This window comes from Pelecanus crispus, chromosome 20, assembly GCF_030463565.1.
Source record: "Pelecanus crispus isolate bPelCri1 chromosome 20, bPelCri1.pri, whole genome shotgun sequence".
Classification (NCBI taxonomy): Eukaryota; Metazoa; Chordata; class Aves; order Pelecaniformes; family Pelecanidae; genus Pelecanus; species Pelecanus crispus.
In genome coordinates, this window is record NC_134662.1 from 5,767,510 (window position 1) to 5,790,692 (window position 23,183).

The 23,183-nt window shown below is 46.1% G+C and overlaps 1 protein-coding gene across 1 annotated transcript in view; it reads right to left on the reverse strand.

Annotated features, from left to right (window-relative positions):
• INSR (insulin receptor) overlaps positions 1–23,183 on the reverse strand; it is a 51,367-nt gene that overhangs the window by 19,523 nt on the left and 8,661 nt on the right. Inside the window, exon 3 of the mRNA XM_075723482.1 lies at positions 143–458. Within this exon, the coding sequence (XP_075579597.1) occupies positions 143–458 (316 nt within the window). The remainder of the gene's footprint in view (positions 1–142; positions 459–23,183) is intronic.

Here is a 23,183-nt window from a genome sequence, read left to right on the forward strand (position 1 = left end):
ACCAGGTAATTGTCACAGCCACTCCAACACTGGAAACTTTTCTTACTCTTGACACAGAACACAAACCCTCTGCCCAAGCGAGAGAAAAGCACAGTACAAAACCTCCAGCACGGCTTCTTTACCTGCAGACACTAGTACTTACTTGCTGGAATTCATGATGTACCCTGACGGGCATTCATGAACGCACTCGTTATTGTGGATAACGTGACACCCCGACTCCCTGGCATTTTTGCACTTGTTGTGCAGTTCCTGGCAGAAGCTGAAGGTCACGCAACGCCACCCCTCAAAGCGATAGTAACCAGGTGGGCAGGTGTCCACGCATTTGCCTTCAAGGTAGAAGTTGCGGCAAGCCACACATTTTTCAGGGTTGTTCGGCTCCGTGCAGTCCCCAAGACATTCGCTGTGACAGCACTGACCATCAGAGGTGCAGCCTTGGGACTTGCAGGCAGGTGGACAAACTGCAAAGAGAAAAGATAAAAGGCAACTGAGTATCACAGGACAACCCGACGATGTATGACCGTGAAAAGCTCATCAGCAACAACACTTCATCCCGCTTGGCCTGGCAAATTTCTTTTCAAAGAGGCATCCATGAAGCGCAGATACCTGCCTCATCTCCACTTTTCAGTGTAAAGTCCCAATTTTAGTAACATTTTTGAAGAGCGTTACCATGCACCCTCACAATTCATTAACGCTCATCTTCAAAAAGAGAAACCCGAGTTTTCCTCTTCTTGGCCCAGTACTATGAGGCTCCCAGGAGTGCTCTTGTGACTCCAACATTATTTCTGAAACCCAGAAGTGAGAGCTTCCCAGCTTCCCAGCCTGGGATAGCCAGTTTCAGCCAGAAGATTCTCATTTCTTAGTTTAAGAAACTAAGCTTCCCCACAGTAATGCTGCAAATAATGCATGTCCAACAAGACTTTTACATAGCCCTCCAGCTTTACCAGGATTTGCTTCCAATCCGTGCACCGACCTGTCTCCGGTTTCCCTGGAGGAAGCCTGCTGCCCTGGCACCCCGTACAAGCTCTTCGGTGACTCTCCCAGCAAGTCCAAGAAGAAGGGCATCCACAAGTGTTATTGCTTGAGGTTTTTATGGTTTGCTTTTTAATTACCCATTACTTAGCACCTCACAATACTTTTAATGAGCGGTTTGGGCTTTGAAATAGAAAGCAAGCAGCAGCATAGCTCGGAGCAAACACCATGACTAATGCTGAGCAAGGAGCTGGAGGGGCGGCTGAGCAAACCCGGAGAAGCTCGGAAGGGCAGGACAGTTGTGCCCCTCGGCACCTTGGCACTCGGTCTGAACGGTTCAAACAAGGCTGAGCCGATTACACCCAACTGCTTCATCCAGAACACGCCACAGAACTTCAAGTCAGAAAAGAGATAACAAAGTTGAAATCACCACTACAAGAGCAAGCACCAAAGCCAAGTATGGCTTTGAAACAGCCATTTAAAACAGCAGGAGGAAGAACTGTAGATGAGGGACGGGGTTCATGGGCCCGGATTTATCCGCACGGGGACATACAGCCTTTGGGCTACAGCTGTGAATTGCCAAGATGCGGCTCAAGACATCGCCGCCTTCTCGCCAAAGAGAGCTCTGTCTGAGGGCACACTGGAATGGCTCCTGACGTCCTGCCCGGGCGCCCGTGGTGAAGGAAGACAGAGAAGGGTCCTGCCGTGACCTGCCACGGCCAGACCAAGTAACCACTGCATTAACACCGCCTGCCTCAACGTTTCCCAAGCTTTCTGTCCAACATTCAGTGCTGAAGCAGGAGGGGCTTTATTTGGGGAGGTCCCAGACACACCGACGGTCAGGGGCTAAAATGGTATTTTTTTAATTTCTGGCTAATGTGCGTGAGCAGACCAATAGTGGAACGTGGTCTAGTTTTACTCAACCAAATGAGCAGCATGTACATAGTACGGCATGCTACCGCTGTTTTGATGATCAAATCCCCAGCTGCGGTTAGGGAGAAAATCCCCCTCTGCCGCGCTCCACCCCGTGTTAAAGGATTGCAGAATTAAGTGTGTTAAAGTGGTTAATGCCATTCTTGGAATAAGCAGCAGTAGCTGCAGCAGACGGGATAGCAATGATGAGCAACCTCTGGTTTGTTCCAGCCTGATAAATCCTTTGAAGAAGTATGAAATGGATAAGGTTGAAATTCTATCACAAGGTCAATTTGATCTCAAATATCTTACTGCTTCCGTGGCACTCATTCACTGCAGGTATTTTCTCTGCGCATCCCTCAAGATTCATCATTAACAAGAAACACAGGAGTGTCTTTTACGCTGACCAACGTTTTGCCCTTCTCTAGCAATGGGTCTTATTTTGTGAACCTGTCACAAATAGTAACTGATCGAAATGCAACAGCCAGATAGAAGCAATTTGTGTTAGGCTCAATACAAGGTGAGAAGCTTTTTTTAAAAGCGTGGTTATACATTCTTTACCAGGCCACAGATGGGGCACGGTCTACCAACAGATGTCATGGCTGTAGTTTATTAGAAATATTGGTAGAAAAACACGAGACAGAAAATTCCGGAATTTAGTCCAAAACACTATCAAACTTTACCAATTCCTGTCTAAAATATCAAGGTTTATGGGGGGAAGGTGGTCTGGGCTATTTCTCGCACACCTCCCCCGGTTCCTAAGCGAGCACTGACACACCGCTGTCTTGCGAGGAGCTCCACACTGCCTAGTACCAGCGCTCGCTGCAGCAACACCTCCCCGAGGTGGGGTTAGCATCCAGCCGGGAATTCAACTGCCACGGCGAAGGCGTGCAGGAACGATTTGTGCAAGCTGGAGGGTGCGTGCTGGCAGCGCAAGTCACAGTGCTCATCGGCGGCACGTCCTCCAAAAGGGTATTTTCCTGGGTCTGCTTCATGCTTACGAACTACAAAGTTTAAAATATTCAGAAGACATCATTTGTTTCTCAAGGAGTCAGTGGAGCAGACAGGTAATTTGGAAAAGTTGGCCCTCATGCAAAACACCCAGTGACACATGGCACCTAGTTAACATTATGCCACACAATATTTTTTTTACATTTGTTATGGAAACTAATCTTCAAAGTCCTATGCTTATTTACACATTTTGAACTCAGCTGCAAATATTCACAGGGCAGAAACTGTTTCAATTCTCAACTCTAAAGCTTTTTAGAAGCTACGATTAAACTATTTTTAAACTGTTCTTAACGTTTTTCTTTTTCCTGTTCTACGAGCTTTTGATGTCTAAAAGACAGCTTGAAGAAAGCAAAGCAGCCAAGGCAACATCTTTTTTTCCCATTAAGCGCTCAAGACCAGAAATTATCAATCACTATTTTGTGCAAATCCTCATTACACGAGATCCCGATGAGATGTCATCTTGACATTAGCAAAGTATGCACGCCAGAAAGCACCTGAAAGTCACGTAGAAACCTCTCCACGTATCTTCACTAGCACTTCTTCTAGCCGTTACCAGGTTATATGACTCCAGATGGGTCAGATGGGGCTTTTTGTTTGTTTTTTTGCTGCCATGTTACGCTTTCACTGCAGGACAACATTGAATGGTTTGTGCTGACTAAGCGCACCTCACTACCCCTTCGGCATCGAGGTCTGCAGACTCCAATAATTGTCGCTGGCCCACGTAGATTCGTCTCTTTGCAATGAAACCGCACTTCTGGGAGCTGTGGCGTGGTGCGGTACGAAGCGCGGCGGCACAGGGCGTGCTCAGACACAGCGTCCACGCAGCCCCAGCCTCCGGTCAACGCTGCTCAACGCTGCGGGACTCCTGGACCGCGCGGTGCCTCCCTCTCGGCACAGGGAAAACGTAAACTCTCCTCATTCCTCACAGGAGAGTAGAAAGTCAAAAGGGAACTTCGTGAATCCTCGTCAGAGACAAGGGAACAGCTATTTTGGGGTAGGGGCAGGAGCTACCACGCCGCACTGCAAAAGCTGCTGCAGGAACTAGCGCTTCGGCGCCGGCACCGGAGCAAGGCCGGTCATCGCGGCCACGGAACATCTTCGCATCAGATCTTTAAGAACGGGACTTTTAAGATCCCTGTCCTAAAGATGACAAACAGCGTTAACGCTTAACTAATCTGCCCCGGATGGGGGAGAAACGGAGCCGACACAGAGGTTCAAACCTGTTGTTCCAGGGGTGAATAAATATTTAACTAGCTAGCTAGAGCGGCTCCACAGACTTAGGAAACAATGCATTTTACAAACCTTTCTGATTATGGATTCAAACTGACATTTCTTCATGCTGCTGAGGCCCAGCTGGGGGGGACAAAAGGCAGCAGAGTCAGCGCAAAGGAATTTCTACCTCTGCGGATCGCTCCCGTCGTTTCACCACTTCCCTGTGCTCCAGGTGGGAACAAACCACACCGATACTGTAAACATATTCCCAAGCCAGCGCAGGTAACCAGGAGATCCATATTCAACAGGCAGGTCAAGCATTAAGCTGTTCAGCTAACAAACACAGTTTGTCGAATACTGAGGTATGAATAAAAGTATTTGTGTTAGCTCTGTTTCTTGCTTTCTGTTAACAAAACATTACCAGTGATTTGTCAGGAAAAGGTAACAAAAAAAGCTAATCACTCAGGGTAGGTGCTGCTGTTCCTTTGGGATCCTCTGCCGCTGGATGGGTTTAAGTAGCAATGTCCTGGGTGAGCCGAGCTGGGCATTCAATGGGATGGTGGTCTGGGTACCCTAAGAGGCATACAGTTCATTAAGAAGAAATTCTAAACTGCACGTATGAACGTCAAGATGCTGCCTATGCGCTGTACAGGGACAGGTGTTCCCACACGGTTTTGGGACGGATTTGTCACGGATCGACACGATCTTTCTGCCGTGCAATGACAAGCCGCCCATGGGAACGTGGGCCAGCAGAGGCAGCCCAGGCCACCACGGGCCCGCTCGGCCGGCCGGGGCCACCAGCCGTGTCCCGTGCAAGCCACTCCTCTTGGCCACCGGACGAGCCCGCGGCAAGGAGCAGACTCGCCCCGCGCCGTCAGGGCCTTTTGCATGAAGCACGCAAGCTGTATTTGGATTGCAGACCAGGCAATTAGGAGGCTCCAGATCCAACGAAGTCCAGGACAGAAAACAACTGCGGCAGGAGAACCGCCCTCAACCTCAGCCAATGCATTTGCTGCCTGCACAGGGAGGCATCCAACCGCTCCTCTATCTGCACAAGGCAAACACGCCTTAACCCCTTGCCCGCCACCCAAAACGGGGCTCCCCAAACGAGCCCTCGCCTCCCACTGCTCGCACGGGAGCCCGCGCCGCCCGCTGCCCACGCTGCCGCAAAACTCCTCAGGCCAACGCAATCTGACCGCCTCTTGCGCGGCCCTGCTCACGGTGAGCATTTAATTCCTGAGGCGTATTTCGAACCAGGAGCAAAACGTCGGAGGAAGCCACTACGAACGCAGCACTGACACAGCTCAAAATGGCTTGTTTTGGCTGCGATGCGTATCGCGCAATGCCAGAGCTTAGCTTAGTGTAATGTTATATGACATACACACGCGTACAATTCAAAGCCAGAGTCCCACAGAAACAGTATCGGAGAGCTCTGCATTTCCCTGTGTTTTTTTTTCTCTTACTGTAAATGGCTGCAGTATCTGTCATAGAAATTTATCCATTAATAGTCTCACACACAGACACACGCAATCATACTCGAGTTACAGTTGCAGGGGGAACTGTAATTTAATTTCCTAACTGTATAGTCGCGATAATGACCTCCACAAAAATGGATTCTTGCGGTTCTAAACAAAAACAAAACCGACAAGGAAAAAAAAAAGGAAACCAAGGACTAATCGCCCATGGCAGTAACTCCTCCGAGTGTGTGTTGCAAGCATGTGATCTTAATTTAGCACTACAGAGTTTGTGCTTGTTTCCTCAATTTCTGCAAGTGCCAAGCAGCATCGCTTCCACTGAAATCCATAGGAGTCTCACCTCCTTATAAAACTATGTATTAAATCACGTTACGTACATAACATTTTGTACTTGATCACTTTTGCTCAAGATTAACTCATTCTCCTCCTGTCAAGAAGACTCCCAATTCGCTAAGTTGTTAAGTATTGTGCTTGTTTCAGAGTTCTATAACTTAATTTTTAGCTGTAAAACCATTTTTAATCTTTTTCACTCACAATCATCTATTTTCTTGTGAGCATTTATTTGATCTGAACATGTCAAGGTGACACCTAATCCGAGTGCATTAGTGTAGCATAAGGTTGAAAAGAGCTATTAAAGATTAAATAAAACCGTGTCCTGTGGAGAGCAGGTATAAAAAACTCCATAGCAGAGTGGGTTGACAGAGAGCTGCTGCAAGAAAAACAGTGTGCTGCCAACCCCTCTGCACCGGGGCTTACGTCCTTCGATCAGTTCTTCATGTCACCGAGACCAGAGAAGCAGAAACCTAAACCCGAAACCCCACCGGCGCGGTCCGTAGGCTGCAGAGAGCAAACCGCTCCCGCGGCACTGCCACGGCAGTAGCGTGCCTGGGAAGAACGTGGTCACAGAGGCCCACTGGACTGCAAAGAGCACAAGGGCTTTTCATTGCCTCCGTGACTAACAGCAGCACCTCCCCCAGATCCCCTCGAATCTACAAAATAAGTGGAGGAACTAGAACAGAAGATAAGAGTTTAACATTCTACAAAGGTCTACAAAAAGACTGCCAGCAACGCCTGATGCTGGCTGTAGTTATCAAGCGAAATTCAGGAAATATCACAATATGTCCAAGTAAACTTTACATCGCTTATTCACGGTGCTCAACTGCTCTAACAACATTTATCCCTCCCTTTTCTCCAACACCAAAGACGTTCAGGGAACAACCCTCCCAAAACGCATCGACTCAAATGCTATTAACCACACACTGGATTTCAGTTCTTCGCACCAGCTCGGGAAGGAGCAAGTGCCAAATAAATGCAAGGTTTTACAATCAGCACTAAAATTAAAGTGTTATTTATAAAATAAGATACTACAGTACATAATGCCATGACCCCACTGAACCGCGAGTTGGGAATGTTAGGAGGTCTGTATTTACACGGATAAAATTAACTGCAGGTGCCTCCCTTCCCATAGACAGTGACTTCCAAAAACAACACACTGTTACTAAAACGTAAAGGAAACTCTTCCCATTGACATTTCTCAGGACGACGTTACAACTCTTATCTCATCTATCAGCAAGGATAAGAAAAAACTTGTTTCACCTCCCAGCCCTTTGCACAAGTTACGTGCTCATTTGGAGCTACGGGGAATGCCTCAAATACTCCGAAACGGGACCGGTGCCATTTGCAAACCCCGTGTATTTGGCTGCTTTCCGCAAGTCATCCTCCTAGCCCAGGACAGCCGCCACAGCTAGAACCGACGGAGATGCTGGTGCTGTTGCGCGGACCTGTTAGGATCAGCAAATGTGAGTTGAGAAAAGATAAAAGGGTTCGGAGTTGTGTGCCACCTTGTCCAGCTGCGATAATGGAGGATATGGAGGTCTGTGAAAGAAGTTGTTGAATGGAGATAGGGGGAAAAGGTTGAGCTCTGCTGTTGATAGAGGAAAAGAGCGGATAAAGGGAGGTCTCTCCAGAAACACAGTCTCTTCCATGCCAACCTTCTGCTGTTTAGACTGTGGAGTAATCCATTATCTTCTGTGCTACAACTACCGGTGGAGTTTTTCTCTGGAAATAGAGAAATTTACTTATATGTGAATTATGCCAAGGAGGAACTCATACATATATGCATACACATGTATATATACATACTTTTATTTATATAATATATAAACCCATATTTCAGTCGTCTTAATATGATGAAGCCTGGAGGAAGTCATTCACCGCAATGGATCGACAACGCTCGCTCTCTCTCTAGGTTCTTAACAAGTTATAACCCTTGCAAACGAGTTTCTCCAGCTGCTACACCAAGGACACAGCGTAGTACTGTGCCCAGGCATACAAAGCCCTGCATAACTTCAGATTCAATGGCTCGGCTCCGTGGCTGGAGTTAGTAAGCCAGTCCAACTATCATCTCTTCTTGTTGGGAACAGGATCTTGGGCTACAAACCCCAGCTATGCAAGTCCCTCACCTTTCCCCAGCAATTCTTCAGGACAGGCTCACAGATCTTCTAGACCTTTCCGTTTCTCTCCCTTGAAGGTTTTCACTCCTCTCCTTTGTCACCTCAACTATTTAAACAGAGAAGCAGATGCCTCCCACTTGGGCATGCCTAATATTGCCCAGATAGAATAAAGATCAAAGAAACATTTTCTTTTCATGCATTTTAAGCAGCGCACGCGGTGTTTACACAACGGCAGCAAGCCCCTCATGACCTGAAGTCACAGAGCAAAGCATCTCTCTCTGATGAGAGCTAGGGGACAAAGCTGGGGGGAAAAAAAAAACAACCCACAACTAAAACTCAAGAGTTGGTCTGTTTTCATTCTCCTAGTACCTTTCAATCAAGCTGATTCCCCAAGCAGGTAAAAACAACTTGCAGAAATCTGGCTAAACCACTGGCAATCAAGCTCAAAATATCAAAACATGGAGTTTGATTCGAAAACACGGCACTGCTGTTAAAGGCGGAACAAGTGTCACAAAGTGCACGCAAGGATGGCGACGAGAAGTTGTAAATACTTTACCTAGCGTCTACAACACTGCTGTTGTGCCATTCTCTGGCAAGCAGGTCAAGCCTGCTCCTTGTACTTTGTGTTCAAGACTAGATGGGAGCTTAGCGCAGCATAAGGGATTGGAAACAACCACCAGCCTCTGCTTGCTTGCTCGCTTGTTTTTCTTTAATATGCAAGCCCCCAAAACGACACCACATCATCAGGCAAAACCCGGAGTCCCCAGCCAGTTACGACTAAATATAATGCCCCTGTGCAAATCAATCCTACCTCCAGGCTTTGCCGCTGTCGGTCCCTGGGGTGGCTTGTAATTGAACTAGATTAAGCAGCCACCACACCCACCCCTATCCCTTGGGTACCTGAGGACTGGCAGGCCAGAAGTTTCTGAGCTTCAATCCTTCTGACAGTAATTTGCTACAGAGCCACTACGTGAAATCCGTCTCCCTATACAAAGGGACAGAAACATTCAGCATAACTAACCTCTGGCCGGACACGGAGATTTGTAATGAGCAATTTTAAAGTAGTTTGGACATCAGCCACCTTATACTGTATTTGATTCTGTACCTCAGAACAGAGGATTTGTAATTTAGACCAAGACCAGAATCTTTAATGTTAATTTGGGGATTTTCTTCTGTAAAGCTTTGCTCATTGTTTTACTCACAGGTACGAGGGTGCTTTTTTGTTGTTATGGTTTGTTAAATTTCAATCCTTATTACGACCGAAGGATTTGTTTTTATCATTCAATGGTTGACACGCCACCTGGGAGCCTCACGAAAGCTTCACGTTAATATTTAACTATATATTACTCTTCCCGATGTACAGCATCTTGCAAACATCCCTGTTCACTTTAACCTACTCCTGACAAACCTGCTCACTCACGTTGCGAACCCAGAAGACCCCAGAGAATCACAGTGAGGTGGTCCAGGCAGCCACAGATGTCCTAAAAATAAGTGTAATTGCATGTAAAGTCTCTGTCCATACTTTACTGTGAATTCAGCTCTCCGAACTAGCCAGGTGACGGTATCAGCACAGTGCTGGGGGCAAGCTCCTCACCAGACCAATTCATTTCTTTAGTGACCGGCAGCATGGAGTGACCAGAATAAGAAGTCAGCAGCTTAGTGCCAAATGAGAGAAGATGCTGCATCAGGACAGGCCATAAAAGATAAGTTTATATCTGGCCTACTGAGAAATGGAGACAGATGAAGATATGCAGAAGCGCTTCAAAGTACAGTGATGGTCTAAGAACAAGGTCTCATCTCATTTTTCCAAATGTAGGTCGAACACAAGCTATTACTTTTACCTACAAACCCTGTCCTGAAAAAGAAGAGCGATACAATCAAAGCTTGAGGCGAAATATATAACCTTTGCTTTCTGCGAAGATAAGAGAGGGATGAGATTACTTTTCTCAAGGCCACAGAGAAGGATGTTGTAGTAAACAAGCCATGAAAGAATGAAAGCTAAGTTGACACATTCAGCTCTGTGGGGATAAGGAAGATTGCATTCTAGGTATGTTATGTGAAAAAACGTGTAAAATGTAACCTGGACACACAAAATAAGAGCAAATCTATACATCTATACCAAAAAGGACATACAGTTTACAGCAAATAGGAAAGCGGAGCTGTCCGTAGCAAGAAAGGTAATGAAACGGGCGGAAGTACAAGATTAACCACAGGGAGATTAAGCTGATAACTAATGATCTACACAGAAATGTCAGACAGAGGTTAAGATTTTAATCTGGACAGGTTTCATGGCATAGTCATGAATTGTAAATATAGACACTGAAGCTGGGTTTGTGTTTGCGGGTGAAGATACTGAAAAGAAGCCAGAGAGAAAGAAGGAACACAGCTTATTCCAGATCCCCCCGTCCCCGCCTCACCTCCCAGCGAGCCACAGAGGATGAGGAGACAGAAAGGTAAAGTATCACCTGAAGGCCATTTGTGCAAAGAAATATTTAGAGGATGAGTTTTCCCGTGAAGCAAAGCTAACTAGCTCTACCAACCACATTTTTTTTTTTTTTCTTAAGCCTTCAAGATGCATAAACTGTTTCAGTGCATGGTCATTTAGCATGCTGCCCAAATCCATGCTAGACGTGGAACGGCTGTGGTGGGAGTCGGATCACAATGCCGGTCTGTGTCCCACTGCAGCCACTCCAAGGGTAAAGGGTTTCCACTCTGTGCCAAGAGAGACTGACTACCGGAGACAGCAGCAGAGGGAAGGCGACTCCGGGTCTCCAGCAGCCTCTACGCAGGCAGCGCCCTTGGAAGCAGCGCTGCTGGTCAGCTGCCTGCTCCCCAGCACAGCCCGAGGCCGGCAGCAGGCAACCTGGCAGGAAGCAAACCAGAGCGCTCATGCCCCGCGAGAGCAGCCAACGCACGGGAGGACTCGCCAAGGGGCTAACGCATACGTCCCTCTGCCACCAGATCTGCTTCCCACATAGGTACATCCAAAACTAAATATTGTAAAGCATGGCTTCCAGTAATTTAATAGGTGTCATGGTTTTCCCTGGACCTACAACAATTTTTTTCAAAATCGTATTTGAACTGTGGAAAGGAGAAATGTATGCAGTATCTCATTACTAGGCAGACTGGTATCAAATGCATAGATTATACACACCCATATAATACTCTCCCAACTACTCTAGTCATTTTGGCCTCATCAGCTCATGCTCACTGATTTATACACCCTTCTCTCTTTGCCCTAAAGCAGTAAGTATGCTCTCCACAGTTTATTTCTAGGTATAAGAATTTACTTAGCAGTACTGAAATAGATACCGTTTGCTTGCAGTCCCAGAGCCAAGCAGTTGAGACCTCTCTATGAAATGTATTTTTATTTACTACTTGCCCTTGTCATCTTCAGCGTACCAGCAAGGCCCATTTTCAAGTAATTCACTGTATGATAACACGTGGCCCCACACAAAGTGTCCAACTCGGCTCTATCCAGGTATATAGCTGCTTAATGGCTTCTGGTTACAAACGTACTGATCCCTACAGCTCTGACCTACAGGACGCGTGCTGTGCCACATCGCTCTGCTTCCCTAATCCAGGTGCCAAAGGAGGAGTGATAAAAACAACCAAAAGCCCCACAAATACAACCCTAAGGAAAAACAAATGGCTACAGATTAGTACAAAAACCATTAACTCCGTTGCACAAGCCACCTTTAGCGGCTATTAATCTATTTCTCCTTGTAAATTATGCAAGAGAAAGTGGTAATCTAAAGGAATTTAATCCCAAACTAGTTGTGCCATCCCAACAAGGAGAGGCCAACAATGAGGGAACTGAATCTTCTGAAGTTACGTTAAACTCGGGGGAGATCTTGGGTTCTCATCTTTCTTCCACAGTAGTTAATGGCTCCAGCTGCCAATTGTCAGAATTGTGAAAATTCTGTTTTATTTCCTGCCTCTGCCATGGTAAGTCTTAAAATAAAACTGACCGTCACTGAAGTCACTTTGTTCAATAATAAGGAAGTACAGCGGTAGCAAAAGTCTCATTATCCGCCCATTAAACTACGCTCGGCCGTCGAGGGCAGCAGGATCTGCCTACACAACACGAACCGCGCGGGCACGCGCCACCATTGCTAAAAAGCTTCAGCTTCACGGGTGTTTCTCAGCACGGGAGCCAAGATACGGTCTAATCACCAGTTTCCATCAGCATTGTCCAATTCGGAGCAATTAAGACTATTCAGAGCTGGTCCAATTGATCCCACAGCGTGAGCCACGACACCTGCCGATCCCGAAATGGGGTAATTACTGGGGGGGGAGCCTATGGAAATAATCTTACAGTGGAGAGAGTCCTCTGAAAAAAAAATTACACAAACCAGCCTCATCTAGACAGAGGAAGAGCTGGGACTCTCCTCTACAAGAAATCTGAAGCCGTATCAGTTTCTGCAGGGACAAAGAGTCTTTTTCTTAAGCAAACTATGGAGGTTTCAAATCTCAGCGCAGAGCTGCTGTCAGTGAAAGCAATCTTCCACTGGAAGGGAGCCGAAGAAGTTTTCGAGATGCCGCCCAGTCCATCCACCTGTCCAAGGCCAGATCAAATACTTTACCTAAGACATTTCTGAGAGTTGTTTGTCTAAACCCATCTGAAATCCTGCCTCGGGGCACTGCCTGCACTCGCCGCCTGGTTTTCTGAGGTCCAGCTGGTCAGCAGGTCGCCCGATCCGCCCCACGGTACCGGCAGCCGGCGCGGCAAGGGGCACGGACCCACCGAGAGCCAAGCGGCGGCGCCCAGAAGAGATCGGTGGTATCAAAGTCCACACCCAGCACGCAACCCTCTGCAAAATACTTAGTACGCAGCGAAACACTTGACTGTTTATTGCCGAGTCCTGCTCGGTCTCCTTCGGTATCGAAGCAAGGCTCGTGTTTGAAACCGTGCCACTTCAAAGGAGGCTTGGGGTGGATGGATGTACTACCGGAACGGATAGCCACTGGCAAATCTGAGCACCGGGAGACCTAAAGCCTGCTTGAAAAACACAATCTGGAGTTCTTTTTCTTATCACAGATTAGAGCATGTGGAAAAACAACACGCTCTTCCCCAGTGCGGATCAACAAGAACCGTCATGCAGCAGCTCCTCCTTTCGCCAACAGAGCCATGCAAAACACGAGGACGTTTTTCTTATCACACCCACCAAATTCACGCACTGTACAGGCTCAGAGCGAACATTTTATACTCCCCAGAACAAACACTGACGCCTGATGCAGATACCTAGCTCTAACAGACTTGTCGACCAGTTCTGTGGACTGGAAACTTGATGTCTAAGCACTGGAAGAGCAGCCAAACACTACACAAATTATTTAGGCAGCCCTGGAGATAAGGTTATTGGAGCGTGGAAGAGAAGCCTAAGGAAAAGGTAATCTACACATCACGTTTGTTTTGCCAATTTAATAATTGTAGAAACCTGCCGATGAGGTGAGAAGTAGTTTCGGATAAAGCACCAGTTTCCACATAACTGCTTTTTTATTGAGTGTCCAGGTAAGACTGCTACCGCACGTTACGCTCTCCGGTCTGCCAGAAACAGAGAGCGTGCAAAGATTCCCCGAGCCTAAAATCCACAGAACTGAATGAACAGAGCAGCAGTTTATTGAGCTTTAAAGGCTTCCCTTCAAACACAGTTTTAAAACAAAAGCCTTATTCCTTTAAGCTGTGTTAAGGCTCCACTGGGCAAGACTTTCAGACAGTCAGACATCAGACTGAGGAGCTCCATTTCCTCTCTGGCTTTTGGGAGCTTTTGAGGGGTACTTACAGGGAACTCTTGGACTCATTCATCCCGAACTGAAGCTGTGTAAACACATCCAGTGCAATCAGTCTAACTTCAGAAAGATGACATTCAGAAAAGACTGAATACCAGAAAAAAACCAAGTCCCATTATTAAATCATTGTTTTAAATAATAAAATAATAAATAAATAAAAAAAAGTTTTATTAAATCATTGCTGTTATGTTTTCACGACCCACAGAATATAACTGGTTTGTCTTTGCAGAAAAGACAAGAAAAAATATTTGTCTGATACTAAATTTTAATGCATATTGCTCATGAAGTATTAAAATCCTTGCAGTGTCGTAATGCAACATGGATGCCTAATGAAGTTTAAAATAGTGACAGAAAAATGCTTAGTTATCCCGTGATGTCTGCTGACTTGCACGTGCCCTATCCCTAGGAAACCCAATACTGGTAGAGCTTCCTGCATCATTCCTAGGATTTTCTAATCGTGTCTTTAACAGTGCAGCAGGGTGCAAGCCCACCTTCAAGTGCAAGTATTCCTTATGTACTTTCTCAATCACAAACAGCTGCCGATGCGGCAGCTTTAGCATGACGGCTAAAGCTTCTGCGTGGGAGATTTCCAGGCGCTCAGTTCAGCGCAATAGCTGGAACTTGATTTTTTTGCCACAGGTTGCTTAGTAAAACCTCAGTTACTATTTTCAGGTATTTCAGAACAACCAACAACGGCATCTCACTCACATTACCGAAAGCAAGGCTGCCAAGTTCAGCAGCTCTCCCGCAGACACCAAGTGATCCTTCCCTCCGACACACAGGATTGGACTCGGCCCTCTTCGCATTTATAGCGGAAAAACCAGCCCGCATACAGGCACCCCATTTCGTGTCGTGCAAGCTGCCTTGCCGTTTTGCCACACAGGCACGCTACCCCTCGGCACTGAACTCTTTCCTCCTGGCAGGAAAAGCATCGCATTGCCGGAACGCCGCGCAGAGCCCAACCTCTGCCTCATCGTACGTGCGGCCCCTCCACCGCGCCTGCTGCCCCTGCCCACAGGCATTAAAGCCTTACGGTGCCACAGTGCTGCGTGCTGTTAATACAACAAAATCCCCACAGCTACAAAACCAGAGGAGATACCAAAAATTGAGTTGGAAATTATGGCTACGCAACTCCGAGCCGTGCCTCTTCCCTTGCCCTACAAACCCTCCCTTCCTTACAATCCTACAGCCCAGCAGGCTTTATTTTGATTAAAAAATTTAGACCAACCTCCTCCCTCCCTGCCCCAGACAATTCACATTTTGAAAAAACACTAAATGAGCCATCACGCTCGGGGGTCAGGCTAAAGCGAGCTGAGGAGCACGAAGAACCTGAAAGCCAGCAACCTCAGACGTTTCTGCTGCTCAGCCTGCAGATGGTACGCAGGTATCTCCTCTGATCTCTGACAAGCTCGCTACCTACGCTGCCTTAACTCCGTGCATTGACTTAAAAACCATCAGTCTTTCCCCGTAAACTGAGCTCAGGCTCAGCTCATCATGTCAGGGCCCTGAAATTCCAGCGCGACCACCACCAGCAGCAGCAATTCTGTAGCAGTCCCAAGAGACCAGCAAGAAGATGCGTACATCTCCAGCAGCCTTCAAATTGCACATAAAACAAAAGACTGGAGTAGTTCCACAAACAGATTAACGAAATTCCCCTTCCCCAACTAAAAAGACCTTGCAAATTTTACACAGTCTTCATCGGACCGATCTTGCTAGACACCCGTCACCCTCGTTGCGCCTGCGTCTGAGCAAGGGTCGTAACAGCTCCACTGCCCGGCACCTCCAGCGACTACAGCGTGGGGGCCCGCAAAAGCTGAAACTGCCTGATTTACAATTGCAACAGAGCGGTATTTCTTGGCATCCTCGAAAAAAGGGCACCTCTAACCTGACACACAAGATTAAAACCACGTTTATTTTTCTGGAGCACGCTGAAGTGATGGCAGCGAAACCACGCGCACCCCGAGTTCTTTAAAAATGCGTAGAAGAAAATGAATCCCAGCGTTCTGTTGAATGCTTTTCTAACCAGACTTTCTTTCCAACTCTTTTGTGGGATTTCCTTCAAAACACCTTCTTCCTCAGAGCCTACAACCTCTCAAGGTGCTGGAGAGGCAGCCTCAGGTAAATTGAAAGCCACTCTCAAATTAAAGAATTCATACTGAGGGTACTGAGCGAGAAGCTCCTTGTTTGTACAGAGCATCCTCTTGCCCTGCCCGTGTCCATCTCCTCGATAGCAATTCTGACCCTATTTTGAAGAAGGGAGAAGGAAATTCCACGTTAGAAAACTTTTGGGACATGAACAGGTGCCAAGTGCCCTGCCCTGTTTTTTCAGTTCATTTAAACACAGATTCACAAGGAAGCCAGACTCAAATGAAAACATTATACTCGCTTAGCCAATATTTAAGCGCTACACAGAGCCAAAGTTAATTCTCTGTTTGTTTTAAATGTCACAAGCCAAAATAAAAGCTACGCTGACGACTCTCAAACAATGTCAGCCCAGCCAGCGCAGTGCCCCCCCGGTACCCTCATCTAAAAAAAATCTAGATAAAGACGATGAACGCACACAGTTGTAATCTACAGTATTTCAGCGACCGAGCCGCAGCGCGCTGGCTCGTACGCTTACGCAATGCCAGCCACAAACTCTGGATCCAAGCAGCAACTGAAATAACTACAGGCACGTACCAAGCAGCTCAGCCCCTGCCAGGCAGCCCAGCCAGCACCCCACCAACTTCCCACTACCCCGCGCTGCCTTCCTTCAGCTAACCAACAGCCCTAATTAAGGAGCATAAACACCCCAGCGAGTTCATTCACATCCCTCCAATAGGAACTTGCACACAATTATAGGATATAATTGGGAAGCATGATCATTGAACTTTTAACCAGCTATTGTTACAGACCGAGAGAAGGGTTAGCGTTGCTTCCTCCAGGACACAGCTGGTTGTTCACCAGCTCCGTCATTAACCAAAAGGTCCTGAAATCCTCAACCTTTCAGCTAGAAACAATCTTTGCACTGGGCACACCTGGGGATTTTTGACCTTTTTTGTGTTTTGTTTTGCGTGTGGGTTTTTTTTAAACACAAAATTTATTTACAGAGGCAATCCCTGTCAAATACAATTCCTGGTAGAGAAAGATGTTTCGGAAAGCTTTGCCAAGTGACATATTTTGGTTGGTCTTCTTACACACACTGAATATACTCCTTTGTATGGACTCAACGGTTCACAATCCTTTCAAAGCCTTTTACAAGAAGGATTTCCAGTTCCTTCATCACAAAATAAAGGAATCTATACCATTGCACCCACCTTAAATTTATTTTGCTCTGGCTGCCTAAATCTGAGGAGGAGCATCAGAATTGCATTTAATTTAGAATACTTTCACAATTAATTAAAATTTTTAAGATTTAATATACAGAATCCTTGTTCTGCCTTCATTAAGGGGGGGTGAAGGGAGAAAAACATACAGGATACATGAACTGGCCAGTTCCCTCTCGTCACTCACGGCACCAAAGCACGCCCAACGTTCAGCAGGATTTGCTCTGAATGAAGCAAGTCTCCTCCTCCCGAGCAAACACAGCACGCCAGGTGAGCCATCTGCAGCTCTCCCATTCAGGCATCACTAACACAGGTTAACCCTGGTGCTCGGTATTAGGTGGGTTTTTTTGTTTTGTTTGGGGTTTGGTTTTTTTTTTTCCATTCCGTGACTTCCTGCTTCTACATCCATGCCCAGACAACAGGATTTTCCAACAAATACGTCTGCCAAGTGTAGTCAGTCTTCTATATTTTGTCTAACAAGGGGCAGTGCAGGTTCCCTTGTTTAAGCAAACAAGGTAACCTGGACCTGTTCTTGAAGTGGGAAAAATAAGTATTCTACCTGAAGTACCCTTGGCACGCCACCCTTGGAAATCACAAGCAGTCGACGTCACCACTGAGGACTGAACGGAGATCTTAAAACATCTTCCAGTAACGTTAGTGCTGAACCACTGCATGGGACGCGTTAAACTCCTCTCAGCCTCCTCAACAGCCCAGGCACTGGCTTAAATAACAAGTGTTCTGGGGAAGGGGCTAAGGATGAAAGAATTAAAATGGCAACTCAGAGCAAACAAGATAAAAACTTTTCCAATTTTCACCGTATCAGCAGCAAAATACCTCATTCTGCTTTTTAACTAATCAAAAACCTTTGCCTTGACAAGACCTCTGTACAGAAATGAAGATAATCTTAACTTTGGGGACAATTCTCTATATTTACTGCTTATTAACTGCTGGATGAGCTAAAAATTAGTTCTTGTTCAAATGCTCTAAAGATGGAATGGATCAGACAGTATTTCCCGTCCAAAGTGCTGGTTGGGAATTGGGGTGGGGGAAGAAAATCTTCAGCCCCCCTGCATTTAAGTAAAGGTGCAGCAGCGAAGAAGCCAAAGAAACATGAGTGTGGTGAGACCATGGGAGCTGCATGCGTGGGGATTTCTCAGCAAGCTGAAACTGTTAAGTACTGAAATCCTACGGTCCTGGGTCACCCCAGGCCGGTGGAGGAAAGCCTAACTAGAAGCTTCTTCACAGCCCCAAGTCTTGTTTGGCGTTTTTAAAGCAAGTAGTATACTCTTAAATAGCCATTTGCATGGAGTGATTGTTTCCGCCCCTTTTCCCCCTACTCTGGGCTGTATCATACCACCAAGCACCATAAATCTCTTAATTACTCTTAATAAGCTGAAGTGAATTAGTTTAGGATGTCTAGCCGTTTGCAAGCACCACAATAGCCCCAACCACAAGCACTACATGCACTCAATAAAGCTGTCGCTTGGCAAGGTTCAGAACAGACGCCCCAGTGAGATTATCGGGTGTCAACTTCCATCTGGCATTTGTCAGAGCTGGGGGGGGGGGGAAAAAGGCAGTTCTTATCAGATCTCCAAATAAAAGGAGCACTTCCACTTCATGTGGTAGCAACTGGAAAAATTTCTTTTGTGTTTGAAGCTTTAAAAATATCTTGCCCTTGAGGTTGGCTAAGTCTGCTCAGTGCTTCGAGACCCCTTTCCCATACAAAGGTAATAAAACTAAGCTTATGGTTACAGAAATTCCCAGCACATAAAAATTACAGGAAGCTGTTGCTAAGTAATATTTCTACCTAAGTAAACATCACAAAACGTTTCCCACACACACCTCTGAACTTTGTTATTCAAACCTGCCTTGAAGATGTTCATAGTTGCAGAATTTCTTCTGGCACCGGTCTTTTTAAAAGCGCTCGGTGCTATTTCACAGCAGCTGAAAGACATTTCAGGCTGAGCAATGTTTTTCCGAGTCCTTTGTTGTGTTGCTTGTACTAGGAAACAAAGCCAGCTACTAAAGCTACTCTGCAGTTCCTTACCTGTCCCCTACCCATCCCAGAATTTTCCCCAGATAAGTAACAGGAAAATTAAAGTGAGATTCTGTTGTATCCCCAGTCTTCAGACCTGCCTCCCCAACATCATAAAAAAAAATCTGGACAAACGTCATTATTTTCATGCGGTACCTTTCTTTAGCAGCTCCTTTGCATGGCAATTACTCCAGACTCTTGTCCCTTCCATCAGCTCCGTTTTACCATCTCCTTCAGTTGGCCCAAATGGTTTCATACACCTTCCATTTTCTTCTAATGAGGTTAATATTTTACAACAAATTCTAGATCGCGCTGATGAGAGACACAACTTTCAGTTTTATCGCATAAAGCAAGACAACAGATTGAAGAAAGAGTCTATCTACAAACCTGAAACAGCCCACACTCTTAATACCTCAAATTTCCTGGTAGCGTGAAGTCCCAAGTTCAAGAAGATAACCGACTCCTACAAACGTTTCATTCAGGATGAAGAGGAGAACGTGAGTTTCATCACATCGTCCAAGGAACGAAGCCCGTATTTCAGATAATTCATCTTTATATTCCAGGAATGTGGCCCTCCAATATTCACCAGGGGACTGTCTGATATTGCAGATCATTTTCCTGTTCATTTTTATTTTGCCATTCCATTCTTCCTTCCTATTACCTTACTCCACCTCCAGATGACCCGATATGCAAGTAAAAGGCTGAACCCGCCTTTATAATTAGACCGTCAAAAACATCAGACGGCTTCAAATTATGTATGGACAGAGAAGACTGACTGCAAAGAGAATTGGCAGGAAATCCTATTTCAGAGGGAATTGTTCCTTCCGCAAGTGGAGTGACAGACATATAGCACTTTCATTACATAAAAAAGCACACGGAAAAAAATGCAAAATATGAAAATCATGTTTGGCAGATCTAGACTGAGGTCTAGGACGTGGCATTTCCAGCATTTTTGTTGTCTGCATTCTTCAGCAAAAATGCTCTCTGCATGAACATGCTGCATCCAACCGAGAACTACGTTTTTACGGTAATAAGAGTAAGTACGTATGTAAAAACAAATCTTTCAAAAATGTGGGCTGAAAAGGTACAAAACCTCCAGAACAGGAACAGCACTTGGCTGCCATAAACAGCATAAGGCTAGACCCAAATTCCAAACAGACTACCTATTTCCCTCCTTTCCTACCCAAAATATAACACGAGTTGGCCTTAACTGAACCGACTTGCTTTTCACACCACCACAAGTCGTTTAGAAAAAAGAAAAGAAAGCTTCCAGGAAACCCACCCCGACCAATCTCAATCTGCGGCATATCCACCTACGCATCTTCGCACCCAGACACAGATTCCTCAATATCGCAACCGTCTTCTCAAGGAGCGCGGCTGCTCCCAAATCATTTCAGTTCCTCCCAAAGAGCTCCATCCACAACCTTAGCTCTAACGTCTGCACGAAGATCCTCTACTTTGTTGTCCTGAACATGTTATCACCAACTGAAAAACATTTCTGGGCTGGAGTTATAGCTGCAAGGATGATTCAGAGACTTGGATGCGTGCCTCAGAGATAATTATACGCTATAGCTGAAAGTTAGTTTTGGAGTTAGCTGGGATATCTGTGCCGATTAAAATAAAGAAACACCGAAGGCCCACCAGCGTGAGATGCGGCAGGGATAACGCGAAGCCAGCCGCCGCGGGAAGGGCAGGGCCGGGGGTGGGAGAGATGGGGGACGCCCAGGGACCCCCCTGCGGCCCCAGCCGCCGCCACCCCCTTGCCACGCGCACGAGACCTTTGTGACGTCTTTCAGCCGTCCCACATGCGCGCTCTCAAACTTCTTGCCCACCTCCGCGTCTCCTCCAGCAAGACCCCAAGCCTAGCAGGCTGGAAAAGCCTGCCAGCTCGGCCTCCTCTCTGCTGGTTCACACGCACGGCAACATCGAAACAATCACTATTTACATCTTCTTTAAGGCTTTTCCTTAGACAAAACAGCAAGCAAAATACCCTGACCCGCAGTCAGGGCAGCAGTGCTATCAGCTTAGACAGCGCCAACTTCCCACCCAGAGATGCAAACCAAAAAATAGCAAACAGGAGATTCTACAGCGAGTCTTGTAAAAAAAAAATAGGGATACAAATAACCCGTGATAAAAGAAACAACACGCAAACCCGAACCTCCCCCAAGAAAGTTACACCGAAACTCCTACATTTCCCTCCAGCATTGGTTAAAAGATAAAAGAGCACAAATAAAAGAGGGGAATACACTCAAAACCAGAGGGACGGGAGACTTCAGCACAGCATTAGCTGCTGAAGATTCCCAGATAAGCTGCAAAAGTGCGGAGGGCAAGATACGGTGACATTAACACCCTCGGTACCGGGAGCTGCTATGAGGCTCCTGGGCTAAGGAAAGCCAAGTACAATTCATACAAGCTTACAATCATCTTGACAAAACAATTACAGACGCTTGGGATACGTTATGCCTGGCACAAGAACAGAGAACACAGCGATTCCATCAACAGGTTCGCTAAATAAATGTCAATTCATCGCCACCGTAGTTACTAGCGCGCATGTGTGTCGAAAGTCTGAAGGCTACTCAAAAAGGTCTAAAAAGTCTAAAAGACTCCCCGAGCTGTTAAAATAACTTCAGGAGCATACAGGCAGGTGTCACAAGGCACAACGTAACACAGACACCAGCTTCTTGTGAACACCAGCTACCAATAAATAAAAGTACAAATCTTAGCATTCAAAACAACGGTAAGCGTGGCTTGTTCAGTGGTTTTGAAAATGCGTACCAGTTACAGCCAAACACACAGGAGCATTGCTTCTCTCTATCTTCTACAAGGAACACAGAAATCCAGATGGGAGCATCTGTATACAATTACTTTTGGAACCATTTTCAAATTCAAATTTCAATTTCAACTTCAAGTCAAATGGACTTACTAGCTTGCTTCCTTGGGTAACTGAGCTAAGCTAGCGTGTGTACCGCATGGGTATCCTCCAACAAACGCAGGTGAATTTGTACGACAGGCTCAAAAGCTGAGATTTCTGCCCCAGTGGTAAAATAGTACATTCCTACAGGTTTAATGGAAATAGGCAGTCATATAAAGGAGAGAAACCATACAGTCCACTCTGCTGTAGCACAGCCCCAGAAAATTCACAGGAATGAGGGACATTATGAACGGTCTAGCCACAGAACAAGTTTCAGTCAGACCTTTAACCTTATGAAATAGCAGAAAACATAAAACATGAATGCATAAGAAACCAGGTTTCAGCGCTGACAGTAACTGTATACCAAAAGAGTTTATGAACTAAAATGCTTTACACCTTATTTTTCATTTTTAAAAAGGAACATACATACACGCTTGCATCTTCGTGCTCACACCCTGTTATTCTGGCGACGAAAAATAACCACGTTCTTTAAAAGGAAGCTAGACAATTTTGGGGTGAGGAGTAGCAGAGGGGAAACCACATTAATTTCATTAGTTTACGCAGGCCGGTAGGAATTCCTTCTCAAATTTGGCACTTAGCACTCAGAGTTGCCCTTTAAAGCCTGGCAAGAAATTCCCTCCAGCCCACAAGTTTCCTAATTTCATCCTAGGACACACTGCTTCATTTGGACGCACTACCTCCAGAAAGACAGACAACTCTGAATGTGTCAGTTTTACCTCAATTCACTTTGCTCCCCGTCAAGTCAGATTTAACACAAATCAAAGTAAATATATAATTAAAACTAAACTTAAGGTCAGTTCCAAGTTTGGAAGAAACAAATCCGTATGAAATTAAAAGCAACCCTAATACAGTTTAAGAACTGGAGTTCAGGGGTTGCAACAGCAGCTAACTTTCTGAACGCACCTCCTCCCCCGAACCAAGACCCCAGGCTCAAAGCCCAGTTACTTCACGCTCCCCAGAATTCCTGCTATGGGCAACCCCCGTCCACGTCCCCTCTCCTCCTCCTCCTCCCTTCAGCTCTGCCTCCGCTTCCAGCTTCTTACCCTGTGCAGACGTTGCTCACTCATCCATGTGTCTTACACCTTTCTA